This window comes from Diuraphis noxia, unplaced genomic scaffold (assembly GCF_037042655.1).
Source record: "Diuraphis noxia isolate RWA-SAM2 unplaced genomic scaffold, SU_Dnox_SAM2 contig0008, whole genome shotgun sequence".
NCBI lineage: Eukaryota > Metazoa > Arthropoda > Insecta > Hemiptera > Aphididae > Diuraphis > Diuraphis noxia.
In genome coordinates, this window is record NW_028301718.1 from 4,615,439 (window position 1) to 4,635,983 (window position 20,545).

Genomic DNA, 20,545 nt, shown 5'->3' on the forward strand with positions numbered 1-20,545 from the left:
CAAATGTTCAGTTTTAAAACATTATACATAATAATTGTATTTTGTTCAATATTTGAATATTATAGAAAAATATATACTGCATCTAAAATGGCATTTATATAGCTACTCATAATATTTTATTTCATCAAACCCAAACCAGCGAAGGTCGTTCGCTTAGTAATAAACTTAATAAATAACGAATTACTTTTAATCAAATTTATGTTAAGTTAATTTATAAATAATTGAATAATAAATAAAATACAATTATTATTGGTAATGCAAATTGCATAACCATTCCTTAAAATAGGAAACTAGAAATATAGTTAAATTCATTTCTTGTTCTAGAATCAGTAAAATTCTTCAGGAAAAATGAACTAGGTAAATACATTTAGATATAGCAATAACCCAGGGGCGTAATTAAGGGGGGATGAGGGGGATATATCCCCCCCAGAGCCTATATGATGTGTATATTTATAATATATTAATTTGAAGCTTGTGGAATTATAATATGTTTTATCGTGCTGACATCACGATGAAATATATTAAATAAAATTAATATCAAGAAATCTATAAATTATTATTTAATTTAAAAGTAAATTTTAATTCTAATATATTCAAAATTTACATTTTGAAGAAATTATTATAATATTGTATAGGTACTAAATTGTGTAGAATTTTAAAGCACATTTGTTAATACATTTTGTGTACATATATATTAGTTTAAGAATTTTTGATGAAATATTGTACTTGAAAATCTAAGTATTTTGTATGGAAAAAAATGTTTATCCTCCCCTAAGACAAATTCCTAATTACACCACTGCAATACCCATATGCCCATAAGTAAGTATATGTATATTATTATATTTAATATTATAATATATAAGCATATACAGGGTGATTTTTTAAGCATGCTCGCCCCATTTTTATGCTTAAATTATGCATATATTCAAATTTTGATTTTTGGAATATTTAAGTGTAGTTAAAGGCGATATTTTTGAGTACTTAGATTTTTCACAACTTTTAAGGAGTATCCTGTAGCGATACCAACTTTGGTTTTTCAAATGACAACCTATATGTTTTAAAGCAAAATGTGATTCAGATAATTTTTCTGAAAATTTTGACATATTGCAATCAAAATTCGAACGAAAACTTCCAGAGTTATTCTACTTGAAATACTAAGGAATAAGGATAATAGTCAAAACCAAAGTTGGTATCGCTACAGGATACTCCTTAAAAGTTGTGAAAAATCTAAGTACTCAAAAATATCGCCTTTAACTACACTTAAATATTCCATAAATCAAAATTTGAATATATGCATAATTTAAGCATAAAAATGGGGCGAGCATGCTTAAAAAATCACCCTGTATATAGATATACTATTTTAAACTGCGCCGTACGGGTATATTATCATAATAACAATAATAATTAATAATACTAATGACTAATAAGTAATAAATATGATATTAAAAATCTTAAATTATTATATTGATATAGATGCAAATCACAAATGTAAAATTCTCAAAAACATATCATAAAAATATGTTTTCGTCTTAAATAAGTTATTTTTAAATTAAAACTAATTGGCTACCTAATGCTCATATTCATTTTGTATGCTTTTGGTACTTGCTATACAATTACATTCATCAGTACCTAATAACTTAATTTTATATTTCTATGTAGGTATAGAAAAGCTATTGGCTTTTGCTAATTTACCATGTTCAATAATATTTATGATTTTTATTATTTTAAACCATATTACTGGGTATATATTATATATATATATTTAAAAATAATAATAATAATAATAATATTAACTTAACTTAAGTTAATAAGTTAATTGAAAATGTTCATATAACTTTTAACTTAACTGAATTTAAAAAAAAAGGTTAACTGTTAACTTTAAATTTTATAATTTTTAATTAAAGTAAAAAATTATCATTAACTTGCCCAGGCTTGGTGTATACATATATTTTAATATTATAAAAATAATATTATATATATTATATTTACTTACTTAAGTATTTACATCATGTTATCAACTACAAATCTATAAATTCAATACTTTTTTTAAATATGTGGTTAACAGCATTAAAATAAAGATAAACAATATAATTTCAAAATTTAAAATTAAAATTCAACACTGAAAAGAAAAGTTTTCAAAATATAATTCTTTAATTTGTTAGAGTGTAATGTACTAATGTGTATATAGCCATATAGCAAATAGGAAATCTGAAAGCTATAAATTGCAGTATTCAGTCATTATTTCACCAACGAAACTTGTGTAAAACAAGGTTTTTCTCTAAAAAACGTAATCGATAAATTCTAAACGTGTCAACAGGTACACGATAACATTTTGTGAGCCCAACACACATCCGTTTCAATTAGGCGATCACTCGGTGTAGGTCGACGAGTAGGCGAACGTATACGCTATGTTCCCCCGATTTTAAATAGCTATTATATTTTATATACTTTATAAATTCGTGTGCAATAAAATAGAGGGACCCAAAGCTTAATCGCATCAATCAACCGTATTGACTTGACCGAAACAGTCGTATCCTTAACTGTTTATATCATGGGTAGATTTTGGTGTACTACTTATAGGGCAGAGTGGAATAATACAGAGCCAAAACCATGGCTGGTATACGAGCCGTGTGATATGGAGCTTTTCAATGTGATCACCTTTGGATTCGCACTTTATGCAAATATGTTAATATTTATATACATAAAATGCATTTCGACGAGGTAAGTCATTCAATCAGTTATTCTATAAAAGCAGTAGAAAACAAACAAATATCCAACAATACGGTTTAATATATTTAGCTGATACTCGTATATTCAAATGTATATAATATTTTTTATGTTTATATACATATAATATAATAAATTATCATATTTTATTTTTGAAATTATATATATATTTGAAATTTTACGGTGATTTACAATATGGTATTAATATTTCTATAGAAATGCACAATTAAAATCAAATATTTACAGATTTTACGAGTTTCTATATTGAGAGCTTACAGGATATTATTATAAATTATAATTATATAATTATCTACATATAGTTTTATTTAGTACCTTAAAATTATTAACCAAAAACACATTTTTTATGTACTCAAATAAATCATCCATTTCTTGAATAATAATAGCACCTTTAATAATTATTATAATATAGTATATGATAATTGATGGTAAAATATTATATTTATTTTTAAAACACCTCTTTAAATTAAAATAAAAAAAGTTCATATAGTATATTGACATTTAAAAAACTGATATTTTGAGTTACCTAAAGGTTTTTCGGTGCTTCTATATTAGTTTCTTATAGATTAGTTTTGTTTTATTTTAAACCTTTTTAATATCCCTTTAAAGTCACTTAATACATCTATGTAACGATAATTTACACTGACTCAGTCTAAATAACTGTTAATATTAAATACAGAAATATATATTTTACCTTTACTTTCTTATATTAACAGTAGATATTTAACAATATTTTTTTATAAATGTATAATATACCATTATTGTTTATATAATAATATGTATGTGTACATTTTATAGTGCATTTATAGTTTTATTTTAGAAACGGACAATAATGGTGACATTAAAAAAATTTATTGGTTATGATTCAGAACATCACGAGTTGTGTATTATATTAACTGGACCTTCAATAAAAGCAATTAATAATTTTGAAGAGCCACGAGATCCGAGGTGAAAACTCGAATTTTTATACGAACGCCCAACCGACTTAACCGGCTTATACGTACAATGTAAAACTATTAGGTAGTCACTGACCATATTATCCAGTCCCCGAATCGGAGCTTGTCTACTTTGATTTAGATCGTACCTAAAAGTTCACCGCTAACCGTCAAATAGTCACGAATGATCTACGCCTAATAATAAATTAACAACACTAAAAATATTTTTTATTCGTTGACTTTATGGTGCGTTTACTGAAACGCTTAATTAATAATTTCAATACTATTTTTATTCTATTTTTTTTTCAATGTTATAGTAATCCGTCACCAAGACGACTGCTGTTTAGAGGTCACTCGATCAGATGCACCGTTAATACGATCGCGTGTCTAGTCGAGTTCGCACTGACCATCGACTATGCGCTGAGCACGTGTGGTTCGCTGGTGCTGGCCACCGTCGGCCTTCTGGCCCAACTCAGCTCCGGCCTGGTGTGCTACATGCTCGAGATGGCTGGCCAGCCCGGCCCCATGGGATTCGGAGTGCTGGCGTGGCTGGTGTGTGGCCTAAGTCGGGCCCTGTTGTTCGTGTCGCTCGCCGACGCCGGTTTTGCGGTGAACACGCACGTCCGACCACCGGCGCTGGCCCTATCTGCGATCTGCTGTTACGCCACCGCGGCACTCCACCTGTACGCCATGATTGGACGAGTGAGTGGCCTAATTATATTAATATCATTAATATTACACACAACAGTCAGATATAAGTCTATGTAATCTAATTCCACCCACTCCACACCTGATAATGCCACTTACTATCGTATTTATAACTATACCTACCTGTTATATACAATAATACTATTGTTAATACTAAATTATTATTTCTCATTGGGCACCCACCAACTCTTAAAAACTCACAGGTGGCTTTTCTCAATTTTTCCGCTTCGCCACACCACTGCACGTGATATATCAAAGTATGTTTATGTGACGATACTCTTGTTGTTATACGATTAAGAAGGATTAACAAAATTTAAAAATATTTGTGTGAATCAAAAACATGGCAGCTATACGACAAGATTGGAAACAAATAGAACTTATGATTATTATGTAGTTGATAGTACCTATATAGTTTATAGAAGATTCTAAAAAATAAAATTTAATGATTTAAATTAAATAGCCAAATAGGTATCAATATAAATATATCTATGTACATTATTACTAACTTTAATATAATATATTATTGTGGTTTATAAGACAAGCATAAGTGTTGTCAATGTTGTCATTTATCATTTGAACGAAATACTTTGCATTAACTTTTCCATTCTTCTTGAGCCTTCTTCTACTTAGGAGTAGGAATATTCAAGCGAAGGATAACACAATGTTTCATCGATAGAGAGGCCCAACTCAGGAATTTAAGAAGTATTCCGATTGCAGATTGTATATTACCTATATAGAATACTTCAACACACATTCTATTGAATAAATCATTCTCTAAAACTCCTAATAGGTATATAGTATATGAATGAATAATTATATATAATATCGATATCATGACCACGGTGGTGACAATTCTGAAAGAAGAAATCTTCATGAAAAAATCTCCTCACTTTGCAAGAATTTAGTTAAAAGAAATGCGCGACTCATATAGGTTTATAATTTATTCCATATACATAATAAAACATACGCTTAAAAAGCCTGGAGAGTTTTTTTTTAATGAATAATTACTTAATAAAATATATACGACGAAACAGATAGGTAAAATCAGCCGATGATCGTCACCGGGACTGCATCGATGAAAGTATTACAAAAAAATAACTTTGCCGCGCAACTGACGATAATTAATTATCTGTTGTAGATACACTTGCCTAGACCACGTGATCCGTAGGTGTTAAATTATATAGGTAGGTATTGAAAAAATTCACGATTGCATTATTAATTAATATTGCACCTACGTACATACGTGATAAGTCTTATAGGCATGACATGTAGTGGCTCAATCGATGTAAACACGTTGAAAAAAAATACTAATATATTTTCATATTTTATTTTGTTTCATATAAAATGTAAAAACAGCAGTCGATAATAAACAAAACAGATTTAGATCTACAGTTTTTTACGTACAAACATGATTTATGCAGCTGGTACTCAAGAATAACGTTTTATTGGTTGACCGGATTTCTACGAAACTGTTACAAACATTTAATTCAATTGGAAGACTTAGGACAGTTGCCGAATCGTGAAAAATCTACCACACAATATGGAAGACTTTACGATATCTATCTTCAACAAAAGGTTTGGTATTTCTATATCTAATTAATATAAATACACACTATACTATATCCATTTACATAAGTGGCGTATAATAGCTGCAGTACCTTTTTGTTTTTGTAGTTACGTTGAGGAGTAATTATAAAAAAAAATTTTAATCTTTACACTCGTGGTTAAATATAAACTAACGATTACCTCAATTATATATACGACAGGAAATGGTAAGCTCCTACACGAACCTAGAAAGAATATTACGTAAGTTCCCAGTTATAGGTCGATATTAGATATGTGTTTATAGGATTTCCTATAATATAGGTAAATGAATTTCATAACTAATTCAGAAGTTAAATAACAAAAAACAAATTTACTCTCCCCTTCATTCAGACTTAGGGTTTAAATGGTGTAGTTAAAATTTAGAAAATATTTTTTTTACTAGTGATATACAAATAACTAAATGTCTGAGTTTACTCGTTACCATCAATCAAAAAATTCTTTATATTAATTATGTTTTCTGATTCCCAAATAAAAAAATAGGTACTAGCTCATATTATGTAAAGTAAAATAAATTGTATACCTAACCAGTGTTTAAATAGATGTGGTCAATGATCATGAGCTAAACATAAAATGTATACGTATTGTTGTTTATTTCCTAGAGGACTATACGTAAATTACAAGTTTAGTTTTGTGTAAAAACTTAAACATTAAATAGTAATAATTGTCTCATTTATTTTCTTTGTAAGTGACATGATATACAAAAATACAAAATTATAAGCATTCGTATATGTACAATGTACATTCATCCGAAGCTGCCAACTGATTATTACAGGACACCCAATGTTAATAAAGTTATTTCAGTCAGATCATTAATATATATATATGTATATACTATATAATAATATGTACTAAAGTCTAAATGTATTGAAAATATTATTAAAAATTAAGAATTCTGAAACTGCTAACAAAATGTCTGTTTATCATTTTAATTATTTTTTTGTGTTCCCACTTATAAATTGAAGAAAATAAAAAGGAATATAAGAACTAGATACTTTTGTTTGTTTAGATGAAAGAGGAAGCGTCACAAATTTGCTTATAATGAAAACATAACTCATCTACAAACCAATCATTTATATAATAAACTTATTTGATGTTTAAAATATAATTTGTTTTAAATTTGCAGGAAAAATATGGCACGTCTACAAAAGTGTCCATGTGGAAATGTTATTGTAAAGCGTACTGGAAAGAGTTTCTAATAGGCGGAATTCTAAAAATGATGGGTGACTTTGTAGGTTATATTGGTCCATTAGGAGTATCGATAATAGTTAATTTTGTTGCAAAAGAACAAAATGTTACTAATTTGACAAATTCCGAAACGGTAAGTTGGTGTAAATTAATAATAGTGAAAATGAATACATTTAAAATCGCATTAAATTACATTAGGTGTACCTAATACAGTAGAATTCGTTTAAGACTGGTCTCAAAAGGACCAGTTAAAAATATAGCGTCTTAAGAGGGAAATCGTATTACGCGGGTACAAAAATTTTTTATTATATTTTACAATACATCCGTGTTATAATATAAACATACAAATTATATTTTAGATTCTGAACGAAGTGATGAATGTATTGATTTTACAATGATGTGTGTTTTTTTTTTGTGTGTCTGTGTACAGCATAACTAGTCGAAATAATGCTTCAATTTCAAACTTTGGGGGTGGTTTCTGATGTAAAAGTGAATATCCTTGGTCCATTATAGAGGTCAAAAGTAAACATTTTCCAACAGTTTTAAAAAAAATCGAGAAAAACAAAAAAAAAATGACAGAAAAACGGGAGTTTTTACGCAAAACCGGTTTTCGACCAAATCGATATTTTTATATGGTTGTAATTCAAAAACTAATCACTGTAAATACTTGAAATTTTCACCAAATGTTAATGTTAGTGATATCTATATACAGTTTAATTTTCAAAAGTTTTCGACTTTTTTTAGACCACTGAAATTTTCGATTTTTTTGAGAATTTTTTTTGAAGTGTCAATAAAAAAATGTTGGACAACCAAAAAAACATAAAAATTTAATACAAGGTTCCTTATGAGTTGTTCTAATTGTAGCTAAAAAAAATTAAAAATCGTTAGTCACAATTTTTTTTTATAAGCGTTTATAGTTCAAATTTTTACCAAATCTGTCGAAAACGCGAATATTTGCAAGTAATTTTGAAGTTGAAAAATCATAAAATTTTTTGTGTTTATAACTAAGAATTAAAAATACAACACTAAGTTTTCTATAAGTTTTCCTTCAAATAGCTATAGATAAAACTCGAAGCTTCATTATAGGAAAATTTTAAGTGCGTTTGAATTTTAAATTTTTTCGAAATAGCGTAACGATAACGATTTATCCTCAAACGAATTTAAATATTTGTTATTATTCAAAAAGTATGAGTCGTAGACACATGAAAATTTTACCAGTTATTTAGATTGGCATTTTCTTTACATGATTTAATTTTCAAAATATTTTGACTTTTTTTTGAGATATTTATAGACAACTGAAATTTTCAATTTTTCAGAAATTTTTTTTTTGAAGTGTCGTTAAAATTTTTTTGGCCCTATCAAAATACTTGAAAATTTAATCCAGAGTTTTTCATAAGTTATTCTTATAGTGATTAAAAAATTATAAAAATACGTAGGCACAACTTTTTTTATTAGCATTTGAAGTTCAAATATTGACTAAATACGTAAAAATTACGAAAATTCGCAAATTATTTTAAGCTAGAAATTTATACAAAATTTTCTTTTTAAATCAAAGATTTGAAAATTTTTAATTATCTATAATATATCCTAGACTGACAAATCATCTCCGTTCAGAATCGTTTTTCGTATATGATGATACCTATCATTGCATTCAAATCTAACCTACCAGAGGTAGGTCAGAGGTCCACCCCACCACCTAATGTACAGCAGAGGGACAGCCACTTACCTGCTTTTTTACTTTGCAGAGTGAATTATTACATATAAAAATAATAACATTAAATTAAAATATTGCAATTATATTACATATATTATTTTATATTACCTATTTCAAAAAATCATCTATCTTTCTTTATTTCACATGAAATTAAACTGTGATATATCCGCTTATATTCCGATGTCGTAATAATAGCCGTGTGTAGTGTGTCATATCTAATCGCGAATATTATAGTTATATTATCGTCCGATAACCAGTACAAGTACACGTACACATTATTAGTGAGGTATTTCTTTAAACTTTATACCTACAATGTATTTTTATATTAACATCATTGACAAGACGAGCGTCTTATTCGGGAACATAAAGCGTATTATCCAATGCTAATTACATGTTAAATGTTATCGAAATCAAGGGACTCGTAAAAATGAGCTTATTAGCCGGAAAATTGTTTTAAGCTAGAGCGTTTTAAACGGATTCTACTGTATTTTAATCGATATAATAATATGTATTATAATATATATTAATTATAATTCATTGAATCTAAAATATTTGAAAATAATTTTTTTAATAGTGTATTATATTTATAGGACAATTCGTGTTGTGTTACGTTTTGGGAATTTTTGAACAACGGTTATGTAATGGCTTTTATCATGTTAGTAAGTTGTATTGCCCAAGGAAGTTTTTCACAAGCTAGTACTCATATTTTAAACGTTGAAGGCATACGTCTTAAATCTGGACTTCAAGTTTAGTTTTAAAATAACATTTTATAATATACGAGATAAAAACTAGTAATTATGTTTTTTTAGGCTATGCTTTATTGCAAAATGTTAAAGTTACAACAAACTCAAGTAGACTCAACCTCAGAAAATGGACACATCATAAATTTATTGTCCGAAGATACGACAAATATTATGTCAAGCTTTTGGATTGGACACTATATATGGGCAATTCCTTTAAAGGTACAATACTTTAAAACGCTATACAGTTGGCAACTTAACTATAAGCATAAAGGCTATAACTTATAAACAACTTTAATTTCTAGATTTTTAATAAAATACCTAAATATGGGTTTAAAATAATTTGAATTTTTAACATTTTGAGTTGGAGGTAAATAGGAAAATTCTAAAAATGTAACTCTGTAATAATAAGTAGATAAGTAATTAGTTTATTTTTAGTTTAAGATATCTATGAAACGGATTCAATATCATGATTTTAATCCAGAAAAGCATCAGCGTGTTCAGCCTCCAAAAATATATTTTTCTACTCCTAAAAAATGGATTTTGTTATTTTTGGTATTATTAGAATCATGTTGACTAAAAAGAGAATTGTAATACAAAGTTTCAAACCTTTATTTTTAATAGTTTATTAAAAACGGACCTTTAACGTTGTGTATTATAAAAATACATACATACACACTAAAGGTGAAAATTTGTTTAAAACGTTAAGACTACTATAAAGTATGTGGCGAGTTCCATAAGAATAGTACGACAAAAACAAGATATCAAAAAAGAGTTGAAATTGTCGAAAACGATCAGTTAAATCTTGTATATCTATTTTCAAAAAAAAAAAATTATGTTCCTTTTCAGAAAATGACCCATTTTAAACACTAATTAAAGAAAAATGTAGTTTTTAATCCTATCACAATAAAGTATATACATACAAGTCCATAGATAAATGATAATTTTCCAAAATTAAAACTCAAGAAAACATCTACTATAATTTGCATGCCCATCCCGACTTATCAAGCGTTTTACAGCACAAAATTATTCTTAATACATTAATTCAAACATTAGTATGTATCACACGGTTCACTGATTACCTACCTATAATGTAGAACACAAACAAAATGTACCTTTGAATAGTAAAAAAAATATTTATTGTTTATGGATTTAATGTTTTTAGATAATCATTTTGATATATCTATTGTATCTGAAACTTGGATGGAGTGCTATTGTTGGATCGGCTTGTTGTATAGTGATTATGATACCTTTACAATTTTTCATCGGTAAAAAGATGTCTAGTAATTCAAAAGAAATATCGGTGAATAAGTTATAATATAATTCATTGTTTATTTGTTTATATTTTCAAATATTTTATGATTTCGTTGCAGAATTTATCAGATAAACGTCTGCAATTAACAAATGAAGTATTACAAGGTATTCGACTTGTAAAATTATGTGGATGGGAAAATGAGTTTGTTGATCGCATTACTGACGCTCGTAATAATGAGTTGGACCTTTTAGACAAAGACTCTATTTATTGGGGATCAATGAGTACATAAATTGTTATTTTTTTTGTTTATTATTCAAGTGTTATTGTTTAAATATTTTTTTATAACATTTTCAGCTTTTTTAACGCATGCATCATCGGTTTTAGTATCGTTATTTTGTTTAGGTTTATATTGCTTACAAAATGAAGCGCAATTAGATTCTGGTGCAATATTTTCAAGTCTTGCATTGTCAAATCAGTTGACAGTTCCTTTATTTATTTTCCCTATAACAGTACCGATTATTATTGCAGCCATTGTAAGTTTCTAAATACATGTAAAATAATTATTAAATTATTTTGAGATAATAATTAGGAATTTATTCTGATGTTTAGGTGAGTACAAAAAGAATCGAAGAATTTATGTCACTTCCGGAAATCACACCCAATATAAAGCATTTAAAAACACGCTCAAATAAAAACAATAAACTAAAACAAACGGTATACTTATAAATTCTAGTTAAAATTTGATTTAATTTAAAATTAATTTTAATCGTAGACGAATGTGTCGTGGACTAAATCTGATATGAATATTTCAAATAATCTAATAGAAAATAATATTTCCGAAGAAAACGACAATACTAAACAAGATATAGAAACAGAAGTATGTGTTTCTATAAAAGATGCAACATTTGCTTGGCCTAATTCAAAAATTCCGGTGCTGGCAGTTGACAATTTAAAAATTGAAGAAGGTAAATTATCTATGTTATATTGAAGACAAACGATATATACCATACAATATCGTAAAGTCGTATACTATATAATAGACTTATTGTCATTAGAACAACGAGTATAATATTGTACTACTGTACTCAGGTAAACTAACAATAATCACTGGTAAAGTTGGAAGCGGAAAGACATCGATGTTACTTGCTTTACTCGGAGAAATGAATTGTTTATTTGGAGAAATAGATTTCAAACGAGGAACAACAGTAGCATACGTATCACAACGGACATGGTTGTTAAATGCATCGGTTTTAGAAAATATTGTCTTTGGAGACAAATATAACAAGTCAAGATTCAAAAGAGTAATAGATGCTTGTGCTTTGGGTCCAGATATTGACATATTACCAGATAAAGAAAGGACTATAATTGGTGATCGAGGTATAGCTTTGAGTGGTGGTCAACAACAGCGAGTTGCGATTGCTAGAGCTTTATACTCAAAGGCCAATATTATTTTAATGGTAAGAAAGAAATATAAATTATAATTATTATTTTTAATATTAAAATTGTTGTTATTAATTTAAATAGGATAATCCTTTATCGGCATTAGATAGCGATGTTAGTCAGCATGTGCTCTTCAATGGAATAAAAAAATCAACTTTAAATCAAATTAAAACAGTAATCATGACTACGAGCTTCGCTAGCGATCTTTCGTTCGCTGATACGGTATTAATTTAAGTAATGAAATTTATAAAAATGGTATTTTTTTTTAAATATGTATATCAAATTATCTTTCAAGTAAGATAAAATATGTCTGTGAATAGTTTTGATACTTAACAATTTTAAGTATTTAATATTATTAATTATTATAAAAAATATTTAACTTATATAATTGGATAACAAGTACTTTATTTTAGATCGTACTTGTGGAGGCGGGTAAAATCGAGTTTTTTGGTAGTTTAGCTGATCTTGAAACAAGAGGTGTTCAAAATATGATAGTTAAAATGGAGAACCAAGATCATAGTCGACGAACAGCCTCTGAACGTTGGAAGTTATTCAAATTAGTTAGTAGAATTGGCCATCAACTTTATCGAAATTGGCCAATAAATGAAAGCCAAAAAAAGGTAATCTTTAAAACAATATTAAAATGTATAGATAACATATTTTAAGACTGTACTTAATAGTAATGATAAAAAAAATACAGCTTTGCTATATATAGGAATAGAAAGTCAGTGTAATGAATTAGTTAATTTTTTTTTTTTTTTAATAATGATACCCTCGGCAACATGGGCCATTGGATTTACAGTGAGAAATATATATAAAAAAGAAAAAATGACATGAATTGTATCTATATCTAAATTATACTGGATTTTGGTTAGAATATTGGCGGCTGTGATGAATTGTATGATGTAAAATTTTAATTCGATGATTGAGTTATGAATGTGTCTAGTGAGAAACTGTTTTTCACATAGAAATCCAACTTTCATTTTACAAGATTTTATGTAAATTGTAAATCGTGGAAGTTGAGATTCCCCCTAATTTTAGACTATGAGCGTAACGAATGAATATGTACTGATCTTAGTGATCTTACAATGATGTTTTTTTCTGTCTGTTATCAACATTTGGAAGAATTATACTGAAAGAAATTTATTTATTGAATTGTCTGACAAATTAATCTTGGACAAATTTGTGATCTCGAATCTTTGATAAATTTTATAAATAGATACCTAAATGTTGTAATTTGTAATAAATGTTTTAATAGGACAATTTCTCATATTAACAGCAAAAGTATAAATATATTAAATGTAGGAAAAACAAAAAGTCAGTTAAAAATGATTAATATATTATGTACAAGGCGCGTAAGGAATAGAGCTCACACTAATTTATTTAATTATATTTATATCCTCTCCAGGTCAAAAATTTAATTTGTGCCAATGAGTACTTTTCACATTTTTAAGGAAATTAATACTGAAGATAATCAGGATAAAATATAATTAATTATATCATAAATAGCATTGTAAATCTAATTCATTCTTCGTATTAACTCAGAATCTAAAAATTAAATTTAAAAAAATAAACACCATATGACTACAAGTGCTTTTTATCAGCTTGAATGTGATTTAAACTATGATTAAGACTAACAACTAATATGAGTTTTTTTTATTAACTTTTAGTAATACTATTACATTATCTATAGCACAAACTGGCAAACTAATAGGTATGAGTTATAAGTTTAATTTAGGTTTTTGATTTTTCAAGTTAAAAAAGAATTTTGGAGCATTATATGGCTCTAGATACCTTACCCATGATCTATTACTTCCAACTGATGAGTGTGGGGATGGAGATTCTATAATTGAAAGAAATCATTGGCAAACTTCAAATAAAAAAAGAGAAAGATCAGCTACTATTGCAGATATACAATTGCCAAGACGTAAACCATTTGTCGATGAAATATTAGTGAATCAACCAGCCATAAGTTTTCATTCGAGTATTAAATATAGAAACTATCCACAAGAAAAACAAGTACAAAAAAGTTTGAGACGTCATGTCTTGTCATCAGTAAGGTAAGACAGACAACCATTGAATTATAAATACATATATGTATAAGCTATAAATCTATATAGGTAATGGTGAATAATATTATTTTATTTTTATTCTTATTTATTGAATATATTGACTATATTTAAGCAGGGTACCTTATTCTTCCAATCGATTAAACAAAATTACACAGCATAGTATCAAACGAAAGTTAAGGTATATAATCAAAATCGAGAATTTTTTATTTATACTTAATAAAAAATTATTTCAGACAAGATGATGACTTAACTGAGGAAGCAATTATGCTGAAAACAATTCCTTGTGATGTATCTGATATTAGCGACGAGCATACATCAGGTATGGAGTATAAAATATGTGTTTGTAGATATATTATGTAGGTATTTATATTTAACTCATATATTTGATTTTAAGACTTAAAATGTGAGCGTAATAGATTTGAAGATGAATTTGTTTATAAATCAGTTTCATTGAGAACGTATTTCAAGTATATATCATGGAGCGGATGGACTACTTATATTTGTTATATAATACTCACAATTGCTTGGCAAACATCAAGAGTTATCATTGATTTTTGGTTAAGTTATTGGTCTAATACAGGTTTTCGTTCAGAAGCACAAGTAAGTACATTTTATTAAAGGAAAAATTAGGCATCTATCGTAATATATTATTATATATAACTAAATTATTGATAATAAAGTATATTTCAGGCATATTGGGACTTAGTTGGCTACAGTCTTTTATGTATGATTTCTATAGTTTTATCAGCCTTATCAAATACATTAGGTCAGTATGGAGCATTAAAAGCCAGGAAACTAGTTCACCATCGCATGCTTAATAATATAATTCTATGTCCATTGTTGTTTTTTGATTCAACGCCGATTGGAAGGATAGACAACTGTTTTTCCAATGACTTGGTTATTATTGACAAGGTTTGTATTATAAAGTAAAAGCGGCAAGCACCATGTGATTAAAACATTATATTACATTAATCTTTACGATTTTTTGTAGAAAATTGGTACATCTATGCAACGCTTAGTTCATTTTGTTTTCTTGTGTTTGTGTGGAATCATCGTGAATGCTATCATAACACCTTGGTTTTTAATAATCGTTGTACCTATTTGTCTTGTTTATTATACAGTTCAAAAATTTTACCGATGTTCATCCAGGTAGGTACCTACTCAAATATGTATACCAAATACTCATATATGAATATATGATTATATAACTATACTATGTATAATATTATAGTAAATAATTCCTAATTTAAATTATATATATATTTAAAAATATTAATTATTTTAGAGATTTACAAAAATTGGAAGGTAACTTAAGATCACCCATGATAACTCACTGTAACGAAACAATATCTGGATTAGATACAATAAGAGCTTTTGGAAAACAAACTTGGTTTATGTCTGAGATGATAAATAGAATTGATAATCACACAAAAGTATTTTTGATAATTAGCTCATCAAATCGTTGGTTGGGTATAGCATTGGTGAGTACCTATATTCAGATCTAGAAACTTGCTTGAAATCTAATATACACATAACACATTATACATCATGATAATATTCAAGATTAATTATGTATCATAATATGACACATTTGTAACAAACTATACATACAAAATATGGGTTTAATTTCCGAAAATTGTCATTGTATATTATTATATAATCTTTTATTATACCATTTTCTTTTTGAGTTACTTATAGGAAATAGACAAATGAGAATTTTATTAGTTTTTTTTTTTTTAATTACTGTCGATTTAGAATTTTTCACTTGATTAAAAAAAAGCTTTGAAATTTAGCCAAAAGTACAAAATAGCCAATTTATAAGTCTGATTATGAGAACAATTTTGATGGTAAAAACATTTATCTGAGTCAAATGGTTTATTTTTAGATTTTTTTTTTAAATATCAATGTTTTGAGTAAATTAATTTGAAACGTAATAACTTTTTTCATAGTTTTGGAAAATTCCTGAAATATATTAGGTACTTCTTAAATTATTTGCTAACCATATAATTTTCACAACCTTCGTCATACGTGTAAGTAGTATCTTTTTTTTTGTCAGTACTCCAATTTCATCCTGTATAAAGTGTATAATAATTATAAAATTAAATTAAATCTCATGTTTTTGTTGTACTATTATTCAGTCATTTGAACTAATATAGAAAACTTATTTTGTAACATTATCAATGTTGTACCCAGGATTACTTAGGCGGAGCAATAGTCTTTGTAGCAACTATGGTGGCTTTAATAACTACTACGTTTTTTTCTTCCGCTATTTCATCAGCAATGGTTGGACTAGCTATTAATTATACTTTGCTAGTACCTGTGTACTTAAATTGGGTAGTCAAGTTTTTTGCGGACCTAGAAACGTACATGAGCGCTGTAGAAAGAACCGAGGAATTCACAACTATCCCAATCGAAAATTATAGAAGCGAAAGTAAACTAATATTTGATACTCACGACCTATCTTAATAATTGTATCTAGTATATATTATACACCTTTATTTCGAATGAAATTAATTTTTACAGCAGTAATTACAAGAGCTTGGCCGACTAAAGGGTACATTGTCTTAGATAAGGTATCGGTAAAGTATAATGAAAATCAAGAACCAGTTATCAATAACGTGAGCTTAAACATTCCACCTGGACAAAAAGTAAAACATAATGGAAAAAAAAGTGTTAGTACTTAATCTAATAGTAGAAATTTAAAATTCAAGGTTGGAATTTGTGGTAGAACCGGCAGTGGGAAATCATCTTTAGTGATGAGCATTTTAAATATGGTTCCAATTAGAGATGGTTCAATAATGATTGATGGAGTTGATATTAATAACGTTCCCTTGCAAAGCTTAAGATCCCGGATTTCTGTAATACCCCAGGATGTCAAAATGTTTGGTGGTACAATAAGGCAAAATTTAGATTTAAAAAATGAATACTCAGATAATGAGATTTGGAGTAGTTTAAGAATGGCTCAAATGGAAGATACAGTCAAGTTACAATTAGGAGGACTTGGTAAGATGAATATCTCACAATCATTCAGTAGATATATTAAATATCATCATAGATAGGTACAACAATTTTAAGCGTGGATATGTTGTATTTTTGTAAAATATACAAAAAGAAAAAACACATTTTTAAATTCAAATTATGGTTAATTTTAAATTAAATAAAATGTATAGACATAGGTAATAAAATTTAAAATTTAAATTGCATACTTAATTATACTTATAATTTATTTTAACAGAAGGAATAGTAAATAATTCTGGTGACAATTTAAGCAGTGGACAAAAACAATTATTATGTCTTGCAAGAGCTATTTTGCAAGATAATGTTTGTCTTATTATGGACGAACCGACCAGTTCTGTAGATGATGTAACAGAAAACAAATTATTAGAAGCAATAAAAAAATCATTCAATGGCCGAACTGTCATTACAATTGCTGTAATTACAATTTATTTAAGTATTCACATATTGAGTTATAGTAGCAATATATTATTAACATATTATTATGTTTTTATAATTTAGCATAGATTATCCACAATAGTAGACTATGATCGAGTACTTATTCTAGAGGAAGGCAAGATTATCGAAGATACTACACCATCGTGTATCAAATCTTTTCCAGAATGTCTTTGAATCAATAAATATTATTATAGGGTATAATTTTAGAGTACTTCTAATTAATGACTAAATTTGATTTTGGTTTTATCGGACATTTAAAAACACATTACATTTTTTAGAAGTTTAATAACACATATAACTGCTAGAAATTGGATATTAATAATTCATCTAAAAAAAAATTAAAAATACAACTATCTAATATATATTGTAATTTTATGACATATTAGAAGTACAAACTCACAATGAGTTGTTTTTGTATGTTAAAATAAGTTAAATTACCTTATAAGCAATGAATGAAAAATAACCACATTAGTATATACCACTCGTACATAGGCATATCTAAAAAAAAATTGCCTAAAATATAAATGCTTAATGATTTACTTTATTCCAGTGATCAATCAATTATTATTATTCGCCAACAAACATCTTCGACAAGTAGATTATATAAAATTAATATATATGGAATGTAATAAAAAAAGGAGGGTAAGTCGTGGATGTCGCTCTGCTGTACAGTAGGTTACAAGTGGGTTACTGTAATGGATGGAATTAAATTTGAATCCAATGATATAATATCATTGTATACGAAAAACGATTCTGAGCGAAGACGGTTTATCTATCTAGGATATATTATAGATTATGAAAAATCAAATCTTAGATTTAAAATAAAATTTTTTTATGAATTTCTAGCAAACAATAATTTGAACATTGCCGTAATTTTTACGTATTTAGTCAAAATTCAAACTTTGAATGCTTGTAAAAAAAAATTGTGACCACGCATTTCTTTTATTTTTCAATTGCTATTGATAGGAGCCATGTATTAAATTTTCAAATCTTAGAATTAAAAAGAAAAACTTTTATGAATTTCTATCTAAGATAATTTGAACATTGCCGTAATTTTTACGTATTTAGTCAAAATTTGAACTTTAAATGCTTATAAAAAAAAATCGTGCCTACGTATTTTAAAACTGCTATTGTTACAATGTGTTCTAACACAGGCTTCTAAGCCTTGTATTAAATTTTCAAGCTTTTCTACCGAACAAATTCTAGGTTAGTTATAAATTTGTTTTATGAAATGATGAAATTAAATACAAAGTTTGAATTTACATAATTTGGATGTTTCATCATATTTTAAGAAAAACACGTATTTAAGAAACTTTTAGCATATTTGGGCATATTTAACATTTTTATAAATGTAAAATTGTCGGGAAAAATTAGGATGGTCGTAGCCTGTCGTATCTAACACGTACGTCTGTTTACGATGATAATCTCTTTGTTAAGTACTTACTAATCAACCTTTTTATTGACAATATCGACAATATCGACAATTGTATAGTTCTGGTTAAATCTAATGAATCCTGACTCCTATACAGACAACAGACTTATATATACCTACCAACCTACCTAATTTTTAGATATTTATTTTTATAATTATAATTAATACTTTATGCATTATTCAAATTAAAAATTAAAAATTTCTGCATATTTTGATGATTTTGACTGCATATTTTGATAATTTTAAGTGCAAAAAGTCCCAAATCTTAATTATAACTTATTTCATCATATTTTCCTTCTCAAAAAGTTGTCATCATTCATGACCAAATAATCAAAATTCAAAATACAAGTTTTTGATAGAAACATAACATTTTATTAGAAAAATATATAATCAAACATATTTTTAAGTAGGTTTTTTGTAGTTATGATAACTAACAGCGTCTGGGGTATTTATTTACATATTACGTATCAACTACTTCTTCAGGTTTTATTATTATTTCTTCCATAATATTGATCTTAAGTAGCTTTTTAATCTCTTATAAGTGAAGAGAATGACCTTTCAGATGTGCATTTTGTTACAGGAATAGTTGCAAATAGCATTAAAAGCCTTTAAATATTTGGATAATAATTCAAAAGCGGTAAAAATATTGTTTCCAATGCAGTGAATAGACATTCATCTACTGGTTTATGTTTAGTTAGGTACCTAATACTCTAAATAATAAAAAATGTATTATATGACACATTGACACGATGAATGGGTAGGAGTAAGACACGGACTCCCTTAAACATGCTCCTGGGCAGGGAGTAAGCTGGACGTGAATACATCCGATATTGTGATAAATAATTTTTTTTTATTATTATACATTTCCATGGCTTTCATAGCTTTTCAAATATATCAATATCGTTTCCAATCGCGTTCACTGGATTGTTTAAGTCGCCGCCATCCAAATCATTCGGGCAATCGTACAGGACGTTAGGGGCAGAGTAATATAGATACCTACCAACCTACCTACAATAATTATACGCCTACCTTTTTTTTTTTTTACAAGGCTCGATGACGTGAGTGAAGAGGGTACCCAGTGAGGTAGGTACCTATATTATGTCCGTGTACACTGTACATTATACTATTGGATATGAATACCAATGGCTATACGAGTTTACGACATATTCACATATAGGTGCTTACTAGATATATAAGTAGGTACCTCGTACCTAATTTGTAAATAGCAATTTTTTTAAATACAACAATAAAACAATTAGCA

The 20,545-nt window shown here is 27.4% G+C and overlaps 1 protein-coding gene across 5 annotated transcripts; it reads left to right on the plus strand.

Moving 5' to 3' along the window:
* Positions 1-2,494: 2,494 nt before the first annotated feature.
* On the plus strand, positions 2,495-18,070 carry LOC107161988 (Sulfonylurea receptor). Of its 5 annotated transcripts, none has more exons than XM_089230444.1 (26): positions 2,495-2,721; positions 3,998-4,382; positions 5,745-5,963; positions 7,117-7,311; positions 9,483-9,638; positions 9,702-9,854; positions 10,798-10,935; positions 11,006-11,168; positions 11,242-11,420; positions 11,497-11,601; positions 11,660-11,852; positions 11,977-12,344; positions 12,412-12,549; positions 12,741-12,947; positions 14,083-14,387; positions 14,512-14,577; positions 14,633-14,718; positions 14,794-14,999; positions 15,090-15,311; positions 15,391-15,548; positions 15,685-15,880; positions 16,593-16,830; positions 16,923-17,047; positions 17,111-17,402; positions 17,635-17,831; positions 17,921-18,070. In XM_089230444.1, exons 1-26 carry the CDS (start codon positions 2,552-2,554, stop codon positions 17,942-17,944), a joined length of 4,884 nt encoding a protein of 1,627 aa, XP_089086570.1. In that variant the 5' UTR covers positions 2,495-2,551; the 3' UTR covers positions 17,945-18,070. The 5 variants fall into 5 exon arrangements, with proteins under 5 accessions (XP_089086570.1, XP_015364150.2, XP_015364147.2 ...); XM_015508664.2 differs by having other exon boundaries at positions 16,926-17,047; positions 17,916-18,070; XM_015508661.2 differs by having other exon boundaries at positions 2,496-2,721; positions 17,916-18,070.
* The last annotated feature ends 2,475 nt before the right edge of the window (positions 18,071-20,545 follow it).

Bases quoted from the DNA above. Each gene is read 5' to 3' on its own strand.
- LOC107161988 (XM_015508661.2), top strand. From the start codon at position 2,552: ATGGGTAGATTTTGGTGTACTACTTATAGGGCAGAGTGGAATAATACA. The intron at 7,312-9,482 runs GTAAGTTGGTGT...TTATATTTATAG, and splicing joins ATTTGACAAATTCCGAAACG to GACAATTCGTGTTGTGTTAC. The intron at 16,831-16,922 runs GTAAACTAATAT...TAATTTTTACAG, and splicing joins CGAAAATTATAGAAGCGAAA to CAGTAATTACAAGAGCTTGG.